General features: G+C 32.5%; 1 protein-coding gene across 1 annotated transcript; it reads left to right on the plus strand.

Annotated features, from left to right (window-relative positions):
- The first annotated feature begins 35 nt into the window (after positions 1-35).
- On the plus strand, positions 36-25,745 carry LOC129228445 (uncharacterized). The gene is made up of 6 exons (XM_054863126.1): positions 36-173; positions 299-488; positions 3,153-3,224; positions 11,623-11,727; positions 18,432-18,562; positions 25,601-25,745. Exons 1-6 carry the CDS (start codon positions 142-144, stop codon positions 25,743-25,745), a joined length of 675 nt encoding a protein of 224 aa, XP_054719101.1. The 5' UTR covers positions 36-141.
- Positions 25,746-26,217: the final 472 nt, after the last annotated feature.

Consider the following 26,217-nt stretch of genomic DNA (forward strand, 5'->3'; position numbering starts at 1 on the left):
CCGCTTGGGAACGGTCAATATACGTCACATGCCACCAGCTAGCCGGTAGCGTAGACACTTGAGTTTGTAAACAATTTTAAATAGATTGGAAATTGTTGTTAAAAATTAATACATTTTAATTTTTGTTTCGATCGACGTCAAATGGAAGAAAACATATTTGGTTCCGGTGTAAAGTTCGTAAATTTTCTATTTGATTCGTTGGCTTATAAAGATATTCCTGATGCATTTTTAAAACCGAATTGCAATTGCACATTTTCTTGATTTTTATTGTTGATTGCATTAAAACTTTTTTTTATAGACTTCCAAGTTTACCAGGTTTACAGTCTGGATTAGAAGATGAAATTCTTTTCCTGATAAGAGAAGTTGACTTAGAATTCCAGAGCAAACACAAAGAGCTCTTGACTGAATTGACTAGGTTACGGAAATTATGTGTAACTCAAAGCGCTCAGATTGAGAACTTGAGAACTGCTCTTGTATCCGATAAAGATGTAAGTACATGCAATCAGTAAGTAGTTTGTGTACTTGTATTTTCTGTTGACATTTTTGTTACTCCTTTTCAATTTCAATTGGGAAATCCAGTGTTGCATTAAGGATGACGAGCTGAGGTTCATTCTGTGGGTAAAAAAATCAAGTTTCTAAAGCATACAGGATAAAGATTATTTGAAGTCCTCTTGACAAGACCAAAAGAGCTTGAAATTTAGTGTAAGGCCTTTAAGTTTGGAAAATTTCTAAAGGAGAGGCTTTGATCCCCACAGTAAGATAGTCTGAAATTCACTTTTAAATAAAGATTTCAAGAGTGTAGATCCCTCTCCCCCTTGTTTTTCTATAATTTTTAAACAAAGCTAAAGTTTTCAGGAGGTGGGTGAAATATTTATTAGCTATATGTGTTCTTCAACGTGTGTGGAATCATGATACAAAATAAGACGTGAACGTCTAACTGTTTTTATTAATTACCGCATAGAATGGATTCCCCGCCAGAGCATTGGCAACCGCGCATGCGCTACAAGTCGACGCTCATTGGTATATACATTATGTTACATGTCCTTTTTTGAAATAACAACCGTGTTTTTGAAAATTTCCATTTCGAAAAAATGGACGGAGAAGAGTCCTGAACCTTTCCCCATAACATTACCAAGGATAGTTTAAAATGCATTTTTAAAACTATAATCATGAAATATTCTTGGGGAAGAACCCCAGCCCAATTTCTGAGTGAATATTTTATTTACAATTAGGTTCATACTTCTAATACTCATATCTACATAAAAAGTAGTCGAAAACTTTGTACTGCATAGTGAATAAAATATGACAACGTATATAAAATACAAATTCAAAATGAAAAAAGGTTAAAAAACCAGCAAACAGCTGTTTCGGCACTCTAAAATACAAGTGCCATCATCAGTGCAAATAAAAAACGAAGACAGGTTCAACCCGACTAAAACACAGTCGAGGCGAAGTTTATTCACTCATATCTAGTTTTGACTTCCTGACACTATATTAAACCAGAAGCTAAATGCTCTTTCTCTATTTAAGATACTTTTGAAAATATTCAAATGCCACCAGTTTCATACACTTACCTTACTTTTTGACCTTGCCACGGCCCTGCTCCCTCCCCCCTGGTGGTTATCTTAACCTCAGGCTTCCTGGTATAGTGTGGTACCCCCATTACTGCAGTTTTGCGCACGCCCCTGGCCCATGCGATAGTTAATACCTGAGGTGAGGTCTTTACTTAGTCACCAATCGACGATAATTATTAAAAATTTGTTCTTTGAGGCCCCATTACCCACTTCCCTTTCTTCTGACCGGTTGGAAATGGATACAGTCAGTATGGCCATTTTTTTCAGATGTTAACTGAACAGATAGTTTAACTTTTTCCCTAAAATTTTATTTCACACAGGTATTTTTGGAAATATATTTTGCTAACTATAACTTCTGATGCTTTTGGGCAGTTCAAAATTAGCTAAATGATTCAAAAACCTCCTTTACCCCATCAATTGAACTAAAAGTAGCTCCACCCTCTCAGAAGCCTGCAGGGCCCGATTGGACTCTTTTGCTCTTATCAGCCCTAAGTACATGTTTCTCAAACTTCGAAACCATAGTTTGACGCTAATGGGGGAAATTATTTAACTGGCCAGCCAGGAGCCCTGATCTAAATGAAATGAGAAATGTACGAGTTATACTGTTAATGAGAAATATACAAGTTATACTGTTACTCAAAGTTTGCAAAAATCTTTCCAATATCAAAGCAAGCATGCATCAACTCATCCAGAAAGATTCTACACAAATTTCCAAGAACTCCACTCATTGTGATTCAGACCCATGATTGACGTGAAGTTATTTTTACATCATTTATATAATTTATAAGTAATTTCAAAATACAACCAGTTTTGTCTTTGTAAAAAGTCCTTTGCTTCTATATATTTTACTATTTTTTTTAAACTATCCCACAGGAAATATGCAGCAATTCAGCAAATGAAGAGTTTTTTTTTTTTTAATGTTCTGATTTAGTTAGTTTAATTCATTGAAAATGTCTCCTTGATTGCTCATTTTGATACCTAAAAGCTTAGGAGTCTTCATTGTGATGCCAAAAATTTAAATTTTTATTTCTAACACTGAAAAAAACTCTGAAAAAAAATTGCAATTTCATGACATCCAGATTGGTAAAAGAGGTTTAAAGGGAAAAAATTAGTAATTAATAGCAATTTCAGTTGGCTCACTGTTTAACGACGCTCTATTTGTTCCACTATAGTGTTAAAAGCATTCTATTTAAGGATGCTTTCAATTTAAAGACGATTTTTTGTGGTCCCTTGAAAGGCATTAAACAGAGAGCCAGCTGTACTTCAGGATTCAAGTTTTCCTGTGCAATTTTCAACAGTCCTAATTGTTCTGACCACTACTGTATTACAAAAATTTCATTGTATTATAGTTTGCTTCCCAAAACCCCTGGTACTGTATTCCTATCTGCAGTGCATAATTTGGATCATAATAGCTTATCATAACTTATTGTCTAATGTTATATCATACCTTTTTATTATTTAACTATTGCAACATCAATTGTAGTTTACATTTGTTTTTCATTTAAATGTATAACTGAATCAAAGTAATCAAGTTTTACATCTTTCTGATATTACTAGGGTATTTTTTGTCTATTTTAGGAAAGCAGAATCAAAGATTTAGAAGAACAGCTAAAATCATCAGCAAAATATGTAGAAAAGTTGCAAAATGAAGTAAGTTGTTTGAAAAAGCTATTTGAATTAAGCAGTTACTTTTTACTATACATAAAAAATTTCTTTTTTACGTACAGTAAAACTTCAAGTATATGAATCAACTGGAACCTGATTGTCATCGGATGATCAAAAAATTCGGATAGTTGGATTTAGAGATGCGCTGAATATTCAGTTGGTATTAGGTATACTGCATATTCAGCAGCAAGCAAACCAAATATTCGGTTCGGCCATATACTTCAGTATTCAAAACCAAATTTAATTTTTCGATAATTGGTAAACGAGCAAATTTTATTATACATTGCATGAAAGTTACAATATAGTTCCACAGTACAAAGTTAATTCAAATTGTTACTTATTACTTTTATCTTGTTGAAAGTAATTTTAATGTAAAAAAAAAACTGAGATGTTAAATTTAAATTTTGTTGATTTTGAATTTCTCTTGCATTTTACGACAGAGAATTGACTTATAATTTTACAAATAGCCAGTCAAATGTAAGAGTAATTACATTTGACTTACTATTACGAACTCATTTAAATATGACACAGTAACCAGAAAAAGAAGAACCCCATAATGTTTAGTAGTAATAAATACGTAAAAAATTCCGTTTGTTACTACTTTAAATTAACTTAAAATATATATATATATATATATATATATATATATATATATATATATATATATATATATATATAAATGGATCTAAATATCTATATATATATATAAATGGATGTATGTTTGTGGGGTGTGTGGGTATGTGTGTATGTTCCTTATACAAATCCACATTTTTCGACGGATTTCTTCCAAATTTGGCACAAAGGTAAATTGTTGCTCAGGAATTCATATAGGCGGGGGTTTTGGAATTTTAAAAAGACCCAAAGAGGTCTAATTTCATATTTTGAGTCATAAAACTCTCTTTTCTGCATGAACGAATTTTTGTATAGTTATGAATTTAGTCTAAATGAAAAGCCCGTAAAAAACTGCCCTAGATAAAGTTTCTTCAAAGATTAACTTTAATCGTGAAATTTGTGAACCTTGGTTCAAAGCAAATGAAAACGGTTATCAACATATTACCACCAGGAGCTATTTTAAATGCAATCAACACAAAACGTATCCTGAACGCTGGGCGTCAATGCCGTTTAGCGATGAGCGTTAAAGCATGTTTGGCGAGAAAGCTGTAGGTATAAAAAATGATGCTGTGCATCGTTTCTTAAACTGCGACCTACGAAGCCCCAGGGGTTCATTGATGCTGCTCATGTTGCTACTTAATTTGAATGCTACCGTTAAATCATAAGTTTTAAATATTGTTTAATTATAAAATCCACAACAGTAAGGGTTGCGTGTAATTTTTGATCAGTGTTTTTTCCCGTTAATAGCAGAGAAAATACGAACATGAGTAAGGTAATAATATTGCATTCAATATTGACGTACAATCTTCAACTGTTTCAGCATTAGACTACTTTTATTAAAACTACATCTATTTCATCCTTGCAGCAAAACTTTAACTTAATGTTCTATGATCCTTATGACCTTATGTATGAAACCAATTTTCAATATGTAAATTTTCTTTATACTATTCCTTGATTTACGTAGAATCTTTAAGTAATTCGGTTCAACTATAACCGATAACCTAATTCGGTTTAATAGAAGTCGCTTCAGGCTGTCAAAAAAAAAGGGGTATAAGTACTAATAAAGCAAATAAATTGCAAAATAGTAATCATAGTAATGCATAATAGCGCATTCGGAATTTATCTTTCAAAGGGGAGGGATGTAGTCAAGGCTTTCTTTACATGTATCTATAAATATAAAAATGGATGTATGTTTGCAGGGTGGCGACAGATCAGGGAGATCAGGGGAAAAGTAAGGGAACTTTATTAATCAGGGAAAAGTCAGGGAAATATCAGGGAATTTTGAAAAAATAACAAAAAATCAGGGAAAATTAATTTTTGGAGGAAAAAAATTTTTTTTTTTGCTTTACAAAATTAAGTAATCTTAATTCCCTACGCATTTTCCACCAATTATCTGTTGAAAAAAAAGTAAAATTAATGAGGTGCGATTATACACTGCCGTATATTTGTGCATTTTTTTCCCTCAACGTTAAAGTATTGAATCTTACTTATAAACCACAGGATGAACTCCTAAGATTGTTTTTGTGTCTGTTAGGTTGTTTATTTTACCTAGCTTGAAATTTCCTTTTACGCTTTCGATTTTACGTAAAAAAAACAACTATACAGGCAAAGAGGAAGCCTTCAATTATGCCTTAGCTCCTTTGCCTTTATTCCATTGTCTTGAAGTAATTAGCGTACTCTAATCACGATTTCCATTTAACAGATTAGACAAATTAAATTTGCACAATAAAATTATTAGGATATCACCTTTTATTTTAGAAGCATAAAGAGAAGAACCCTATTAAAGAAATTCCCCCAGTTTCCCAATTTTTTTTTTTTTTTGGTAAAAGTACAGAGTCTTTCTGGAGGATATATCCAAAGTAGTTTAAATGTGAAATGGTCAGTTTTTTTATATCTCTAATTAAAGTCCCAGCAGTTCCTTAAAAAAACATCGCAGAAACCTGTTAGTTGATTTTTGATAGAGATTGAATTTTTTTTTTTTTTCCAGTTTCACCAGGTATACGATCAACATTAATTTACGTTCCTGGTTTTCATGTAATATTCAGGTTTTAATAGAATTTTTTCGTTGCTTCTCTGCCGCGGTGGCAAACAAGAGTTAAGTGTCCCTGTTAAGTGTCCACTTCATTCACAAATTTTGCCTTTACCGTAAAATCCCAAAAGTAAAGCCCCCATTTTCAAAACAAAACTTGTTAATTTTAGAAGAAGGTTATAATCGAGATTCTTTTGAAAAAATAGCCAAAATAATTTTTTTAGTAGTATTAATTTTAGAGTACAGAAAAGAAATAATAAGTAAATAGCAGTTAATATTAATGGAGGGTGAGAAATTATTTAAATCCTTTTATAATTTTCTTGTAATAAATTGCACATGGACGCCGTTCTTTTTTAAAGAAAGTGATTTTGCACCTTAAGTTGGAAAAACCGGTATAACTTATCGCTTGAAAATCATGTGCTGAATGTAATAAAGTTACAGTAAAAGAAGCAAAATCTGAATGTTCTTGTTTGAAAATAGAAGCAAAAATCACAATCACGACCGCAAATTCGTTATGAAAATCGTAGTTTTGAAAACTGTGCTTTACAAAATCCACGAACGTAAAAACAGACAATTCTCTTGCTCGATTTAATAATATATACATTTCTGATGATCTTAAACTCGTTCAAGTACTTTATTTCTGCTTTAAAAAAGGTGTTTTTTAAAAAAAGTTTTGCACTACTTTTTAAGTAACGCGTTTTCAAAATGGCGTCGTGTTGAAGATTTTTTTTTTTTTACAGAAGTCAGAACAAAAATGCTCCTTCCAAAACGAATAAAAAGCAGTACAATTGCAATAAATTTCTTTTGTAATACAAATGAACAAAAAAAGGAAAAAAGGCATCCTTGGATCAAAAGAAGTCCAGACATTTCGGAAGGAATACACCGTGGAGACCGTTTTTTTGTTTTTTGTTTAAATCATTGTGTTTTCTTTTTATTCTTCTTTTTAGAAAAGAAAAGCTGCACATGGAGGGGGAAGCTAAACCTCTGTAAAGGCTTTCTAAGTAAAGCAGAAAATGTTTTCCCTTTTTATTTTTGGAGGGAGTGGCAAATTGAGATAATCTTGGAAAATGTTTAGTGAAGGGAGAGGTGGGGAGGGTAAATTGGGGATCCTTATATATTATTTCTGTAGCCTGTTTTTGGTTTCTACGCCAGATTTTCCTCAATTCTTGATCGATTTCTTTGATTTACGCCTTATTTTAAAGCTTATGGTGCTGGCTACTGACGAAAAATAGACCCACGGTCTTAAAATTGTTTTTTTAGCCGAAAAACCTGTTTTAAAGAACCAGAACGAGGTTTTCGGTTAAACTTATAACTTTAATTTGCGCTATGACCGACAGAGCTGAATAGCTAGATCGGCAGAGCGTTCTCTTCGTAACCAGGAGATTGCGTGTTCGGGCCCACGTCCGGACAATCTGCAACAAAAAATTAGAGAAATATCGTGCATTACATGAACACTTAATTAAGTGAATAACAACTATGAAGGAATAGAATAAACGAGAAGGAAACGCTCCTTGCTGATATGAAAACTTGAAGTGAATATGTTATAAATTACTTCCGAATTGTACGTTTTTTTTTTCTTTTTAAGCTTTGGCTCTGGTAAGAAAATTAAAGCATAATGTAAGCGAAAATATAAGTAACAGGTTTAAGATTTCAGATTACAATAGAATTATTTTTTGTTCAGAAAAAAATAATAAATCGTATATTGAAATATATATTCTTCTAATTAGTTTTTGACTCTTTGTACAAATAAAAAAATTACTACCTCAATTTGAAGGGTAAAATATATATATTTTCTTCTTTTTGCAAAAAAACAAATAGCTTATCACATTTTTACTACATTCGAAAAATTACGCTTAAAAAAGAGCATAGTTCAAATTATTTTGTATTTTAACAGTGCTGTTACATGATGAACACGTGCTGCCATCTAAGTCATAACGGTTCAAGCAGCCTGCGGTAACAAATTGTAAAAATTTTCAAGAATAAAAAAATGTTTCTTCAATATCTTATCTTATATATTATTCCCTTCTCATTTTAAAACTTATCAGGCTGGCAAATGAAGAAAAATAGACTTACGGTCGAAAAATCAAGTTTTCGAAAACGCCCCTTGCTGTTTCAAAACCTTGATGATGCCTGTAGTTCTTATGCAGTTTTTAAAAGCAGAGTTCTAATGCAGTTTTCCAATTTTTACGTTGCTTTCGGCAAAAAAAAAAAAAAAGCCTGTGTGGGTGCTCATATTTTAATAAAGATTAAAAGCACTGGACTTAGTTGTTCGGTTACATTGATAAGTTTTTTCGATATAGCGTTTTCGGCTATAAACTATCTGAACTTCGGGCAATTTTGGGCTGTCCTAAAGAATATCAAATTTATATTAGTATTACGCATTACATGTACTCATAACATACAAACGTAATAAAATAAATGCAGTGGGAATGCTACTTGGTGTTTCGACTCCTTTATGCAGGCTACAGTTATCATTCGGATAAGTTGACTGTTAATCGAAGAGTGTTCTTCCTTTTTTTAAGCTTTGACTACATCCAGACCACTCAGCATAATGTAAGCATAAAAAAAGTATTAGATTTACCTAAAGGAAATCCTTTTTGTGCAGAAAAACATTTTCATTGTATGCTGAAATGTAGATGTTTCTAATAGCAGTGTTCGACCTTTTGTGCAAATGAAAAAATACTACGCCAAATTAAAACTACGAGTTTCACCCAGTAAACCTTTAATTTTTTATTCGCGCGAATATGATATAAAGCATTAAAATTATCAACTTCATTAGCAAGAAATCATTTTCTACTCCTCTTCTTTCTGCTGAAAAAAAAAATACATTTTGTCTACGTTCGAAAAATTACACTTAAAAAAAGGACTCAGTTCAACTGGTTTTGGTTTTGAATTTTAAGTGTTCGATTAAAAGAGAAACATGTGCGGGCATTTAAGCCGTAACTGTTAAAGCAACCTTCTATGTGAAATAGTTCAATATTCAAAGATAAAAACACTTATTTTCAATCTAATTTATTACTTCTCTAGAATGTTCGTTTCAATCGCTACGTGAGATCTTCGTCATTCTTTAATCAAATTCCATGCTTTTCGAATAATTTTAAATCGTATCATGCTGGTTAATGACAAAACATAGAAGCATGATCTTATTATTATTATTATTATTTGGCGAAAAGCTTTTTTGCTGTTTTTTACTACGCATTCCTCCCATGAATAGCTTTCGAAAAGGAAGGCGCAATTGCTAGGTTTGTTGGGGTGTCGGGCTGTTAATTAGAATGGCGCCAATTCGAATCCGTGCCAATAAATATCTCTTTAATATTTCTTTTTTTCCTGTCAGATGCTCACATGGGCAGGACTGTATTTGCCACAACCTTTTTTTTTACAAGCACAATTATTGCTTTTTCACGAGTCACTACTCAGCCACACTTTTAATGCAATTCATGTTTGAATTGAAAATATGTACGACCAAAAGGTGAGCTATGATCAAATTATCACAACGTTGTATTTAACGAGGTTTTGTTACTGATGTCTTTAAATTACATGCCTTCTCTTCTGCGCTTACTTTTTTTTCGGTTCTTCTTCATAATGTTCTTCCTTTGAAATCCTTAAAGAGCGAGATACCTTATGAAACGATTCGAAGCACAGTGCGGAGTTCCGCACGGGTCGACTAGTTATAAAATGATTTCAGTTTTCTCAAGAAAAGGGGGGAGCTATAATCGATAGGGGGGATACTTTCAGGATTTTACAGTAATTTTTATATTGCTTGCCATTAAACGCCAATCATAGTATTTCTGCTGACACTCTCCGTGCAATATGTCATCAAAGAGATCTTTTTTAAATGTTTGCCATAAAATAATTAGGTTTAAAAGTTGACATAAAAGTTAAAATAGTTGTAAACAATTATCTGAGTTTAGGAGTGGGGTCAGCAAGTTGCATGTATAGACTAAGGTTATTTTCTCAAGATATGTCGCCGTCTATAAGACCGAGTTCTTTATATGCTGCTTGATAGATTGGCAGGATCTTTAAATATTATCCGACTTTTTAAATATGTAGGACCACGAAAATAAATGAATTCTTATGTGATCGAATTCAAATTAGCTATTAGAAGCTAAGAGGTGAGTCTTTCTTAATCTTGGGATGCCTTTTAATGTGTTGTACTCGTTTTCTTCGGGAAACTTGCTTTTTTTATATGCCTCCAATTTTTTTTTTCTGCAATTTCCTTCTGATAGGATATTTGTGATTTTTAAATACTTAAATATGGCCATCATGAAGAATAGTTCCGCGAATAATTTATTTATTTTTTCCTCTGTGTCCAATTCTTTCCTATCCACTGTTTTTTGTTCGTTGTTGTTTTAACTCTTAAATTTGAAAGTACCGTAATTGTGCGCAATTACTCATTCAGTTAATAATTTTCTAAGTTAAATCTACTTTTGAATGCATGCAAAATTACAACTTTCAAAAACACGGATTATTATCATCTATCTACACAACTTGAATTCCAAAAAAAAATTCCCAAAGCGAATCGCAGTTACATTTCAGTTAATTAAATTTTAAAGCTTAAACATTATGTCACTCCTAACGGTTTTCAATGTCTTAGGCTAATAGAATGCTACAAGCCCGATCTTCTGCAGCCTCAAATTCAAGAAAAAGTTTTGGTGGTTCTCCTGCTGGCATCGTGATATTTTTGTCTTTCACATGGGCCCATCCCTCAGCCTTCAGTTTAAAGAAGGACCGTTAATCATTCTGACATTGCGGATGCAGAGCAATTGGAGTAATTGGAGTTCGTTTTTATGTATATAAGAACAAAACAGTACGAATCATAAACTGGTAGCTATGAGAATTTATTAGTTTTAAAAAATAGTATAAAGACATATATGCATAATTTATAGCCCATGGCACTCAGTAAGAATGCACCTTTTACATACTGAAGGATTTTTTCAAATAGGTGCAGTAGCTCCGGAGATTACCTCGAATATATAAACACACAAAAATCCGCTCGCTCTCACTCTTTATAATATTAGTATAGATTAACTTCTAACCTAAGTACAATTGATCATTGTAATCAAAGTTTAATAATCCTTTGCAATGCTTGAATTTTATTCCCGATTTATTAAAAAATGTTGATACAATTATTTATCCGTTATAAGAAGAGATTAAGGTAGCAGAAAACCACTTGAATAATTTACTAGTATTCTGAGCAACTTAGTTTGGATTTGTATCTAAGGTAAATGCAAGGTTCTTTATATATGATATAGCATGATTTGCCATGATGATCAATTATCAAATTATCTCTCAGGAATTATGCTATCTATTGAAAGAAATTATTTATCTATTTATGAAGAATTTCAGACAAACATAAACCAAATTACTATAGTAACCACGTACAGTGAAGCACTGTTTATACATTTTTGAAGGGACTATGAAAAAAGCATATAAAGGAAGAAACGTATTATAGGTATTCATTAATATGTATTTAACTCTGCAGGGATCAATTTAAAAATGTATAGATGATAAAACATATGAAAGAGAAACATACAAACAGTGCTGCACTGTATATTAATGTTTTTTTTTTTTTTTTTTTTTGCTTTTGGAAGTATTTATTTTAGATTAATAACTATATATAGTTTTTATAGTATTTTAAGGATTAAGTTTTCTAAATTTCTATTATCTTATTTTTTTTTCTAACGTTCTAGTAAATATGACAAATATTGTCAATAACTGAGTTATGTATAATACTACTTTCAGAATTTTCATCTTAAACAAGAAAACAATAACTTAAAAAAGAAAATCCGGAATGGAAATGAAAATGAAGTTCATTCCAGCTTAATGAAGAGTTTAAAAATTGAACAGGTACTTTTTCCTTTTTGTTTATTTTAAACTGAAATAAATTGGGCCTGTTGCATGCATGCTTACTACTGCATTTTGAATGTGGTTTTTAAATTTTCACTTTCGAGCAGTGCTGTAGTTAGGGGGGAGGGGAGGCTATGCTCCAAAATATTTGGTTTTTTAATTGTAAAGACTGGAATGTTGTGGCCATCACAATTCTCTTTTTCTATCTTATGAATTCTTGAATCTAGTAATTGCTATTGCAAAATTCTGTTATTGGCAGAAACAGGAGGTTTTTCCGATAATTGGCAAGTTGACAATCTCATTTCATTGGCATTAATTTTTTGGCACCGATGCCACTGCAAGGAATATTTTTCTTTTTCATACCTAGGCGAAGAGTCGGGAAATATCTATTTTCATAGGGTTACCATACCATAAAAAAACAGAGTTATCAAAATAAAATTACTCATCCAAAAATTTAACAACAGCACCAAATTCTCAACTATCAAAGTATCCCCACAAAAGCAGAACCAAAAAACAAAAATTGAAAATTATTTTAAAAGCCTTGTTTAGTTTAATTTAAAACATATTATTCGTTAATGAATAGAAAATGGTAAGAAATAAAAGTTTTAAATTGTTTAGATGTGTCCAATTGTCTGTAGCAATTGAATCATGTATTGAATCAGCGCCTGTTTTCATCTAGGTTCTTGTTTATTCCAAATTTTATCTAAATCATAGCATTACTTCTGGAGATTTGCAATAACACAAGAAAGAACAATCAATTACATCAACCCTCTTGAGGCCATTGACAACAAAATCCAGTCAGCTGTTATTTCCCACTAAGCTCTATCAGTGGATCAATTTTTGCATGATTCCATTTATTACATCTTCAGATTTTGCTGTCACAAGTAATCAGAAAAATGTTCAATTGCCCCCCCCCCCCCCTTGAGATATTGGCACTAAAATTGAATCAGCACCTGTACCCTTTAAGATCTACCTGTAGACCAAATTTTTTTTATTCTTGCTCTTACTTCCTGAGAGATAGCAGTCATGCATAACAGAGAAAACATTCAATTGTTCCCCCACCCCCCTTGGAGGAATTGGCGCCAAAATCGAATGGGCACCAACTCATATGGGGATAAAGTTGTGCCACTTTTTTTCCATAACTATTAAATTTACTGTTTGATTTGCAAATTATTTTAATTTGAGTTTGTGTGTTGTCAGGACAAACTCGAAACTATGTGCTAATCAAACAATAAATTCAAAAGATATGGGTAAAAAAAGTGTTATCTACACCCTGCGTAATTGTCCAAAACACCGTGAAATAAACTGTGTTCCAAATTTTGTTTGATTTCATGCAGTAGTTTTTTCTTTAGAGCTGCCATAAAAAAACGATCACACACATGCACCAACAGATATTCTCCAAAAATAGTCAAAATGGACTCAGCACTTCTCAAAACGTGCAAATCCCTCCAAATTCAAAAATTTTCTTGAATCCAATACTTTCTTCTATATACAGTCATCCCTCGCTACTTAACGCTTCCACTTTCCTGGCTTCACTACATCACGGTTTTTTCCCCCCCTCCAAATACAGTAATTAGTCTTTTTTTTATGCGCTCGTATAAACTTTTTCCTACAAAAGAATAACAAAGTATGTCTTTTAAGTAAGGTGAGCTCTTCTGAGGGACTGTAATTGTACTAGTTAAGGAAGTGGAGGATAAAATTACTGAAGAAAGTGTAGGGAATTGCTACCTTATTTTAACCGTTAAACACTAACTGGAAGGTATAGATCACTGTATTGTAGGGGATAAATACATCTGTAAATTGTGTTCAACAATGTACTAGCATTTTAAGTTGTATACGTAATTCTTTTGATTAGGATAATGTAGAGGATAAACTGGGGCTCATTACAGTCACTAACTGACAATTAAATCATCATCGAACAAGTTGAGCTATTTTCATAGATTAGTAGTAGTGTGTAAGAACTGCAGGTGTGTACGTAGTTTATTTCCCAATAATTAATAGTGTGATATCTATTTTGTCTAATATATCTCATTTTCTCATATTTTGTGTAATAATACAGGGTGTCCCAAAAGGTCGTTTACAAACTTAACATGCTGGGCTGTCATATCATGATGAACAAGATTAACATAGTAACATACATTCGCAAACACAATGCTGGCGCACTAAATGCACACAAAGTCAGACACTAACGGATGCACAACATGTCGCATATTTATCACACAAAGCCGATTTTACACAACATTTTAGTTTTGAAGGAAGGTTTATAGCTGTTGTTGAAATTTGCTGCCTTTAGCTGTCATACATGCGTCGCAACGACTAAATACCGACCGTCGTAATAACGATCCATTCTGACAAGATTTCACCGATGCTGCGTTGTCGTTACAACGTGGTTATGAGAGCTGGCGAGCCGCAAATTTTAGCAACTGTTTTAAGCTTTGCTTAAATTCTAAAATGTTGTGTATAAAACCGTCTTTATGTAATAGATATGCAACATGTTGTGCATCCGTTAGTGTCTGACTTTGTGTGCATGTAGTGCGCCAGCATTGCGTTTGCGAATACATGTTCCTATGTAAATCTTGTTCATCATAATATGACAGACCGGCATGTTAAGTTTGTAAACGACCTTTTGGGACACCCTGTATACAGTAGGCTCTCTGTTTAACGACGCTCTATTTAATGACTTTCTCTATTTAAAGATTACTTTTCATGATCCCAGATGGTCCACTGTAGTGTTAAAAGCATTCTATTTAAGGACGCTTTCTACTTAAGGACGATTTTTTGTGGTCCCTTGGAAGTCGTTAAAAAGAGAGTCAACTGTATTAAGTAATAAAAATGTAAGGGTGGCTTAGGGTGCTGTTTTATGTCTAGGGGGCTCTAAATATGTTAAAAACCCATTTAAATTGTCATAAGTTTTATGCGCTCTAATTAGAAAAATATTCGGTTTATAAATACAGAATCCTACTTCGTGGAAATTCAGTTATTGCGGTAAAACCTGGAATGAATTAGCCCTGATAAACGAGGTATGACTGGATTAGCTATAGAAGAAAGTAATTGTGCAAATGTAAGGTTAACTGATCCCAAAGTAATGAGACCACTTGCCGATACCGCTATCTGTTTGGTGCTGGGATGGTAAAAACAATGTCAATCAGGTAAACGAAGTGTTCATGGATAAAATGGTCAATCTAACGCGTAACCAATGAAGGTAGCAAATGTTGGAGCCAAACAGCAACCCTCTTTCTTTACTTCTGCTATCATTTCTCCCTGAATTCACTATAAGCTCATTTGTTAAATTTTGTTTAAGAAAAACATTTTATGATGAGGTGTAAAAAGGATCCATTGCATAGAAATCAGTTCATTTTGAAAATGTAGTACTTTATTTTTTTAATCTTGATAAGAATTTTAGTTAAATTATTTGATATTTAATAACAAAAAATTTAAATTATGATGTGTTTAACCATACTTGAAAGTATTTAAATTAACTGTGAAGTATCAAAGCAAAATATAAAAGTAGATGAAAAAAATTAGTATTTGTATTTAAAATTATGAAATATTTCAGAAACATTGTGCTTGTTGATTCTGCAAAGCAATAGGTAAAATCTAAATGCCTAATTTATGTTAATATGCAATGTCAAGTTTTTCCTCTCTAATATATCTTATCGCTATCTTACTTGAGGTGATCTTAATTAGCAATCTGACAATACCAAGGTTTTCGCTTTTCAGTTGCAAAGTTAATGCCAGTAAAAAGTAAAAAGAATCCCCATTTGAATTACAATAGTTTTTTAACAGACACTATTTTCAGGATGCTCATTCAAGGGATCTTTGGGTTTGATTGCATTATTGAAATTTTTAGAAGGGTTAATTTGGGAGGGATTTTGATCTCATTTTGGAGTGGGGGGATGCACTATCCCCCTCAGGAGAGATGGCCAGTGTGCACCCCTGCTACACTACACTACTTATCTTGCTTAATAGGGCTCATGTTATAAGATACTTTGAATATTCATGGCTGAATAACATCTAATATTTTTACAGTTAAGTCTTTTCAAGGTTACTTGTATGCCTTGTTACATGGCTGTACAGTCTGACCACCAATAATATAGACAGACAAGCAGCCGGTTTATAGGCAAAATTGGATGCATCTATTAGTTTACAGGAATAGTAGTTGTTTGTTACAGATATGTGCTTTTGCTTCTTAATTATTTAGACATAGTTTTGTACAAAAGACAATTTGCTCACATTGAACTATACTAAAACAGGAATGCGTGCTGCGGGCGAAAAGTGTGCTGATTTCTCCCCTCCACTTGACAGGAGCGAAGACGGAAAAGTAGCCTACTCAAATTTATCGTTATCCTCGTAGGCCACGGAATCTGTCAAATGCTCTGGTTCGGAAAATCTGCTTTGCTCACTCAGGATACAAGAGTAAATCGCATTAATTGAAACAAGAACCTTCTTAAATTCACACAAAAATGCATCATGACTCCATAACAACCTATTTTTATAATAAACGGATGAACTCCGCTCTTTACTTTATCATTATTTAAACGTATTAAATAAACAATCAAAGTGAAGGAATATTAAGAGTTTCTTTTTTAAGTTTTAAGAATATTTTACTTTTAAATCTTCACAGAATGTGTCTGTCAAGAAATGCACTTGGAAAATCTTAATCCTTGATAGAAAGAATCCACAGAAAATATTGCAAAAGAGTTATGTAAAACTGATTATATTATTATAATGAAAATTATTTATAATGGCAATGACAAAATGAAATGTATGCACACAACAAAGCACATAACACATAGAAAAATGAATTATTTTTTATTTTATCACATGAAACATTATACAATCATTATTATGTGATCACTGCTAACAATTTTTGAACAAAATCAATTTATTTAGATTTTGCCGCACTGTTGTGGTGATACTATGACAATTATGAAGCGTTAAATATTTAGCATGAGAATGCAGTCTTAAATTAATGTAAGTTTCAATTATTTTTGTAACCATTTGAGATTCATGAAGATGCTCACATCCAATTTCTTCTGTTATGGGATGAGCAAATTTTAAACCTTTGTTTAGAATATATTCATTTGCTATTGTTCTAACTGCTATGTTTGTATTATTTTTAAAGAAATTCTGTTTTGATTTTAATATTTGAAAGGCTTTTTCGGAAGCACAAATAATTTTAAATACTATATCTGAGCACATAAACAAGTTACCCATCGAGACATGAGACAAGAATGCTTTGGGATTTTTGGAAGTTAAATTATTATTGTACAGCTGTTTGTCAAGTAACATGTCAATATACATAATGCAAGTACAATTTTGTATAATTTTAGAGATCACAAAGCCCCCTATGTAATATAATATATTATTTTGATAATTAGTAAGGGCGGGGGGTACTCTCTAAACATTCCGAATACATAGACAAAAGCATGCTTTCATCATCAGAAAAGTTAGCCTTATCAATAACAGCACGCTTTTTACTACGATATTCATACATATGTCATACATTGTGTCATACAACGAGTTATTGTTATAACTAAAAGTAATTTTGACAAAATTCTCGTACGTCTTCCTATGTCTCCAATGCTTAGAACACTGTCTTTTGCCGTCTTCTCTCCTGTCAGCTACTTAGAACCAGTTTGAAAGCGAGCACAATTCTTTAACACAGGGGGGAATTAGGAGCAGTCTTTCCAGGTTACTTTTAGTTCAATGTTTGTTCACAATATAATTTTTCAAACCTAAACTATGTTCAGTCTATGTTCTCGCAACAAAAATTGGTGTATATTGTTTATAACATAATTTTGAGCTTTTACATTTCTGGGCGAAATGAAAACATTTTATCTTGTTTTTGTTGTTTCCATAGAAACTATTTGTTTCCCCTCACTTAGAGAATGCAATAAATTAATAAGGCACTAGCGACATTATGAAACACGTGCATCAGTATCCTATCGCTGTTTTCCTTTCTCCCCTGCTAGATTTATTGAGATGAAATTGTCTTAACTTGGCCGATTGCCCATTTCATACACTTTGTGTAATTGTGTTAGATTTTTCTAGACATTCAGTAACTTGCACACATATTAACTTCTGACATTATATGTTGGAGTGAAAATTAAAAAAAAAAAAATTGATATTTTGAGAATTATAAATCTTTTGATCTTGTTTTAATACTGACTCATTAAAAAGTCTACTATTATTCACATTCTTGATTTCAATTTTGATCAAAATTATCAGGTCTATTTAAAAGAAATGAATTTAAAAAATAATAAAAAAAAGATTTTTTTTAAAGAACTACGAGAACCCTGCAGCAGGGAAAATCTCATGCTCCAGCTCTGGGGAAAACAGCTTTGGAGCTCTTTGGCTCCGTAAAACATCCCTGTATCATTACCTCAAATGTTGGTGTGTTGGTAGTTGCTCAGGTAGCTAAATTGCTATTCTGCCATTAAATTTCTTCTGAAACTTAGAGTTTCTATTTGTAATTAAATGCTGAGTATTATTTTACAAAAAATATTAATTATACAAATTAATAAATATTTAAAATTTATTTTAAGTATGTTGAAAGTAAATCATCCTAAGTGTATCTGCCACAGAAAGCATTTTCTTTCTGTATAGTTTGAAGCCTAATTCAAACTTTGTAATATCCTGTTTATTCATTAAATTCCAAAGCTTAAGAACATGATTTCAATTTATTGCATTTCGTTTCACAGGAAGAAAATAAAGCTCTTAGAGAAAAATTGTTGAGGTTGAATCAGCATTGTGAGAAACTGCAGTCCAGTGCTCAAACTATTTCAAAAAGCTCAAGACTTCGAGAAAGTGACGCATTGGAACAAAGACAAGTGTAGGTCTTTAAAATATATATAATTTACTTAGACATACAGTATAACTTCAATTTAATGATTTCCTCAATTAATGATGCATTTCAGGTGGTCCGGATTTAACTGCATTGAATGTATATGCTCTTCAATTTAACAATATCCTTGTTTTTCATTATAAATTTTTCCTTTTCCCGGTATTTAAATCACATGTATAAAGTCAAATTCTGTTACTAAATAGTTGTGAAATCTAGGACAGTAATTTTAACCTCTCTTTTAATCATATGTGTTTATTACTTATCTTGCAAAAATATTTGAAAACCTTGACAAATGCTGGATTTTTTTTTTATTTTTTTTAATTGATCATGTAATCTAAAAGTTAAAAGGCTTCTGTTTTTGCATCTACCTTCTATGTTATGCTGGCAATGTGAGTTACACAGAACTGTGCTATCAGGCTTGGAGTCATTTGCAAGCGAATGAAATCGATTATGATTATAAGCCTCTGACAAAACATAATTATGATTACAGCAACGATTCGATTCTGTAGAAAATGTAATCGATTACAATTTTAATATGCCGATTGTGATTTTGATTACGATTACAGACTCGTAATATATGGTAGATCAGGGTTCACCAATTTATATCAGTTGATATATATCATGATATATATCACGATATACATCCGATATTTATTTTGAAAATATGATATTTTGATATTTTCAATATTTATTTTTTCATATGTGGTATTTTCAATATAAAAAGTATATTGATCATAGTAATATTGTTCACTTATTATTAAAAATAACCAAAAAGTTATGCACTGTATTTTTATGATGTATAATACATCATTAATATAACAAAGTAGTATAATATTCCTTTTTTTCTTGTATTTTATTTTCATAAAATTATTAGTAATGTAGCGATTTTAATTCTTATTAAAAGTGTCTAATTAAATATTAAACTTTGCTCAGGAAAAAAGAAAATGTCTTATGATTGTGCACTGACTAATGCAGGGCTCTCCAACCTACAGCCCGTGGGCCGGATCCGGCCCACGAACTGATTTTGTCCGGCCCGCGAGAAGCTTAGAAACTTTTTTCCGGGACCAGAGAGAGTCAGTTTCGTTGGAAATATAATTGAGACATTATTTTTAATTACAAATAATCATTTAAAATCTTTTTATGGTTAATTTTAATCATTTTTTTACCGTTAACTACGGGTGCAGCTGCAGCATCCATCTCTCTTTTTTTCTCTGCACCACATTCTCCCGTTAGTCTCCTGGCATTGGATGTTTCCTGGCCCCAAGGAAAACATGTGCTCACTCCTGTCTTCCCCTCCGTTTAATTGGTGGTCAGCTGAGCCTGAGAGGGGGGCTGATACCAGATTTAAATGTTCATTATCACACTTTGATGCTTGATTCTGAATTTTGCGAAAAAACTTGATAACAGAAATCGAAAGTCTCCAATAGCGTTTTAAGCAGAACATCAACCATTGTAGATTTATCTCTTCGTTTTTCATTTACATAATTTTGTTCCTTCATGCATGTGTGACTTATTTAGCTTAGAAACATGGGAAAGGGGATTCCCAACACCTTTAAGAATCTATCTAGAAGAGCGGATTGTTTTCGCTCAGGTTGGATTTTTTTTTTGCTAATATCACGAAGCGGTTTGGCTAAATTTTTGTATGTCAACCTTGGTGTAGGTATGTAGATTGATGTTTCACACGCCTCACAAAGTGAACAGCTATTGTGGACAGTGTCTTTTATTTTTATAGTGTTATTTAGTATTACAATGACTTCTTTTAAAAAAACAGAAATCTGATTTTGAGTGCCGTACTTTTAATAAACAGTGGAAACACGATTATTTTATGATCGACAATAATAATAAAGCATTCTGTCTTATTTGCAAAGAGACTGTCGCTGTTGTGAAAGAATTTAATGTCTGTAGACATTATAATACAAAACACGAGCAAATTTCACAATTTAACTGGTAAACTAGGGCAGGATAAAATTGCTTCTTTGAAAAAAATTCCCTTTTTTAACTCAGAAACAAATCTTTATGAAGAAATCTCAACAAAACGAAACTGCTATCAAAGTCGGTTTCAAAGTCAGCCATATTTCTGGCTAAAGCTGGAAAAAACCTTTTACGGAAAGTGGTGAAAGATTGCATCTTGGTAACTGTGGAAGAAATCTGCCGATAAACTTTCATTGTTCAATGGTATAAATTTGTCGGCGAACACAGTAGCACGCCGTATGGAAGATATTGGAAATAATGTTGTCCATCAGCTGAAAGACGCTTGCAAATATTTTGAATGGTTCTCAATCGCTCTGGATGAATCAACTGATGTTCTTTTATTTGTTTGTAGTGTGAAGGGTGAATTTAAAACCACAGAAGAACTGGCTGATGTTCACTGGAGAGTAATGTGAACCGAGACAACATTTTTAGAAAAATACGTGAAACCATTTCTAATCTTAGGCTTGATTTCAAACACCTGAAAGGTGTTACTACAGATGGTGGAAAAAATATGTGTGGTCCCTAAATCGGAGTTGCTCAACCCATGTATTTTCACTGCATTATCCATCAACAAGCCTTCTGTGGGAAACATTTGAAAGTAGCTGAAGTAATGAACGTACTTGTCAAAATATTTAACTTCTTTAGATCAAGTTCCATCAAACACCATCAATTCAAAAAATTTTGTGCTGAAATTGACAGTGTTTACCTAGATGTTCCGTACCACTGTGAAGTTCACTGGTTGAGCAGAGGCAAAGTATTGCTGCGCTTTTTTTGAACTTTGAGAAGCGATTGACATTTTTATGACTGAACAGCGTCGTCCTGTACCTGAACTTTCTGACAGTGTATTTGTGTGGAAATTGGCTTACATTGTTGATCTTACGCCACACATTTATTTTCCAAATTTAAAGCTGCAAGGTGAAAACTCTTCACTTTGTGAGTCATACTACCATGTCAAAGCTTTCACACAAAAACTCATACTTTTTGAAAAGCATGAGGATCTATGAACTTTTATTTTGACCATGTAAGAACGTACGTGTCCTAAGCACTGCTACCTTTCCTAAGGATTACATATTGAAAGTCATGTCTCAGCTACGATATGAGTTAGAAAACCACTTTGAAGACTGACGGTGTATCACACAAACTTCAACTCTTTCAAAACCCTTTAGAAATGCAAGTCATCGAGTAAACAACTGATGACTTACTCAAGACAGGTTTTCATGAATGCCACAAGGAAGGTAACCTACTTCCATTTTAGTTCCTTACTAGAAAAAGGCTTTGTGAACTTAAAAATTCATGCTAGAGCTATGTTTCCTCTTTTTGCATCCACTTACAAATGTGAACAGACGTTTTCAAAATTGAAGCATATCAAATCTAAGTAAAGATCTTCTTTATCAGACGAACATTTAAAATCCCTCTCAATGATCAGAACTACAAAGTTTGTCTCTGAATGGACTGAAATTTTAAGCGGTAAACAAATGCAATCTTCTCATCAATTTTTTAACTTTTTAAAATATTTTAAAAGCTTTACACATGTTGTGTTCTCATTTATTTCCAAGTTTTTAATCATCATAGTTCAATAAAATTAATTTGTAGTACATTACAATAATTTTGTCTTGTAACCCTCACTCATTAGCCTTTTCTTTTTGAAAAACACGCTTTATTTTGTGACAAATAACACTTTTTATTTCAGTTTTCTGTACTATTCTACATTTTACAAGACCCCCTATCGTTATATTATTAGAGATTTACGGGCACTTAAAATATAATTTAATTTAGATAACAGCAAATATGTATAAGGAAATGTAGCAATTTAGAAGCAAGTCCAGAAGGTTTCAAAAACTACCAGCGTTTAATTTAAAAAAAAAAAATATATATATATATATATACACACACACGCACATATATATTCGCGATGTATGGGTGGAAGGGGTGGGGATAGTGCTAAATAGACCATCTGAGCTAAAATATTGTTGGACCGGCCCGCCTCGTCTTCAAAAATTTACAATGTGGCCCGCGAGTGAAAAAGGTTGGAGACCCCTGGACTAATGCATATTATTTATTTTTGAATCATAAAACTATAAAAGTAGCTAACAGAAGAAAAATAAGTAAAAAAACAGAGGCTAATGCTAAATTAACTCCATTAAATTGATAGAAATGTAAAATGAAATATTAGATATGAATAATGAAGAAACACTAATTTTAAATCTACATATTGTAATTATAATGTAAGAAAATAAAGAGTGATTTGAGGATGCATTAACTATTCTGAAGACTTTGTGCTAATTGAAAATATTGGATATATATCAAAATATCCGATATATATCAAAATATTGGATATTTTTGAAATTATCATGATATTTTCGAATCCTGAGTAGATATATATCACTCATTTACATCAACAGGGTGATTGTTAATTTAATGTTATAGAGGTAATTGCATCTATACGGTGTAGTATTAACTAAAAGATTATTTATTAATTTATTTATTTTGAATTATGGCACTGTTACTAGAAAGGAGCAACATATGAAAGATTAAAAACATCTAGATAATTTAAAGTGCGTACATTACACGACGCTACAATGACTATACATTGTATACAGGTGTAGGCACACCCTTTTTCAAATGTATACAAAATGCATATTGTTTTTGACTCAATTGTTCATTATTATTTTGCCATTGCAGTAGTTCTGCCTTACCCCTGGCGTAAGGTTAGTAATTTACTACTAAACTGCTCAACATTATTGATCCTTCCTGAGTTGATAATTTCTGAAAATTGTGTCATATACTTCGGCATCGTATTCTCAACTATTTAGTATAACATCAGTTAATTTGATATGCTGTTATTAAAAAGAAAAAGAAAGAAAGAAAAAGAACCTTGTATGGTTCCCCTGTGGCAGAATTTTATTTTACTTTCTGCGACAAGTTTTCTGGACCTAATTTCTTTCTACAAGAATGTTCCATGAAGTGAAAAAAGAACTAAGGGACAAACTTAAGTGCAATTCATTTCAAAAGTGAAAAAGTTATTTATTTATTAACAAATTTTGCACACCTTTTTGTTTAAATAAATTCATTTATACAAAAACAAAAAGCATTAAAGCTCAGTATCGGGGCTTCCAACAGATTTTCAGTTTTCGCTAGAGAAAAAAAGGGACCTTGAGCTAAATCTATATGGTTAAAAATATTAACACCATAGTAACAGCAATTGGTAAGTGGAGAAAAAAATCTAATCTAACCAAAAATTATTATGCTAATTTATGTAATGCTAATATAAATTATTAAGTTACGTGTTATAGTAGGGGTTGATTGCTCAAACAGAGATGCCACTCTCATATTTAAGTTTTCAGTCTTAATACCTTGGGGGCACTGGGGATTGCTCGGCTTCTAGTCTGGATTAGAGCTGTCTTCAGGGTCCCATCCAACTGCTTAAACCACAAATTGTGGTAGGTATGGGGGACCCAGGAGTGAAAACTGAAAACTACAAGTAATAATATAGGAAGCTGAAGCTAGTTTGTTAGTTATTAAGTAAAAATCTAGATCATTTCACGCACAAAATATTTGGTGCACAGAACTTTTGTTTTAAATTTATTATCAAGAAATTAATACATTTATTTTTTGAAGTAAATCTAGGATTTACTTGAGGTTGGCATGCACCATTGGTCACTTTCACAGCATTGAAAGGGTTAATACTGTTATTCAACATTCACTTGCTACCACAAATTAGATATTTTTTTTTATTTTTCAATTTTATACTCTCATGCCTCCCTTGAAAGTCTAAAAACCCCTAGGTTGGGAACCACTGATATTAGGGGGGACCCAAAAGAAACCGGACTAATGGCACTCTGACGATCCTAGATGTAGTGGAGCGTTCTCCAGCTTAATGACTCAAGTAGAGAGAGACCTTCATAAAACAGCTGTGCAAGTGGCATCAGTGTAGTTGATAAGGTCTGATCATAGTGTTGGTTTTCTCAAGTGTTATTGCTTTCCGCCTGCGAACTCATTATGGCAGATTTAAAAGAACAGACAGTTTGCTTAAAATTTTGCTTCCTGCGTGAAAAGTCGGCAACGGAATAGCTTACCCAACGCTTTTAAGAGCGATGCTATGAGCCATACACAAGTTTTCGAGTCATTTCGAGTATGGCAACTGAAATGAGATCAGCTGAGTGTTGAAGATCATACTCGTTCTGAGCGTCCTTCAAAGTCTCAAAATGATGAAATAGTGGAAAAAATCCGCCAAGAAATCAACGAAAATCGTCGTGTTATGATTGACAAAATTTCAGGAGAAACAGAAGTGAGTTGGAACTCGTGTGGGCGATCAGGTGAATGGTTCTTTCATCACGATAATGTTCCCACTCACAAAGCCTTCACTATTAACCACTACTTGACCTCTCAGGGGTGACCAGTCGTTCCTCAAAACCCCGTATTCACCAGACCTAGCTCCCTGTGATCTTTCTCTGTTCCCGAGGATGAAAAAAAATCTAAAATTGAAGCGTTTTGATGGTGTAGTGGCTGTCAAAACTGCTTCACATATTGCACTAAATATGATCAAAGTTGAAGAGCTCCGGAGGAGCTTTGAACAGTGGGAAGAAAATTGACTAGTGTATTGCGTCTAATGGCAAATGCTTTGAAGGAAACTAATGAAATTTTGTCAATAAATTGATAAATAAATGTTTTAGAACAAAAATCCGTTTTATTTTTTGAGTCCCCCTCATATATATTGTCCGACAAAGTTTATTTAACGCAAGAGAGATCGCGCGGGGGACACAGTCACCCCACTCTTATCCAAACACCTGTGGCAGAGTAAATATTTATCTGTAATCAATAACCCTTTCAGTATCATCCTATCTGATAGTCCCCTTGGTAGGTGAAATGTAATTTTTATTTTTCATTTATTTTCTGCAGATTATGAAAAAATAAAAAATGATGATTCATAGAAAATGTTAGATAAAACCTAAAATTTTGGTAAATCAGTCACCACTCTTTCCTCACTGTTAGGTGCGCGATCTCTCTCTCTCTCAAAAAAAAAAAAAAAATATTTAACTGATTTTTTTTTTCCAGTAATGCTTCTAATGTGTTACAAACGGAAATTGCTTCCATAGCTGAAAAGTTTATGAAAGAGGAAGCTGAACAGTGCAAGAATCTCGAGTTACAGATGAGTGAGGAAATCTCTTCCTTAGGAAAAAAATATTCTGAAGTATCATAGATACCTTGAGTTTGTAATTACCATGTATATTTTGTACATTGAATGCTTAATAAATTATTTAAAATGAAATTTTATTTTGATACATAAAACTTGATTTTAATATATATATATATATATATTTTCTTTTTCAAACACATTGCACATTTCAGAAGGAAACCTACTGCAGTTGGAGATAAAAACATTGAATGCAAAATACGCATTGTGTAAAAACATCTTTTCCCTGTGATATTGTATTTTATGTTAAAGGTGCATTGTCGCAGAACCAAATGGAAATAGCGCAGTAGGCAGGTTTATTCTGCCGTGTGCAGGTAAATGGCAGTATCTGCAGAAAGGAGTTTTCGAGATATTTGAAGAAATATGTGGTGGATTTAATACTGACAATGGGAAAATGCTGGAACAAGACATTTTCTTCATGTTTTTTTTTTCAGCAGAAACCAAATAAGTGAGCCTGTACAGTAAAGATAACAAACAA

This window comes from Uloborus diversus, chromosome 8, assembly GCF_026930045.1.
Source record: "Uloborus diversus isolate 005 chromosome 8, Udiv.v.3.1, whole genome shotgun sequence".
In the NCBI taxonomy this organism is placed as follows: domain Eukaryota; kingdom Metazoa; phylum Arthropoda; class Arachnida; order Araneae; family Uloboridae; genus Uloborus; species Uloborus diversus.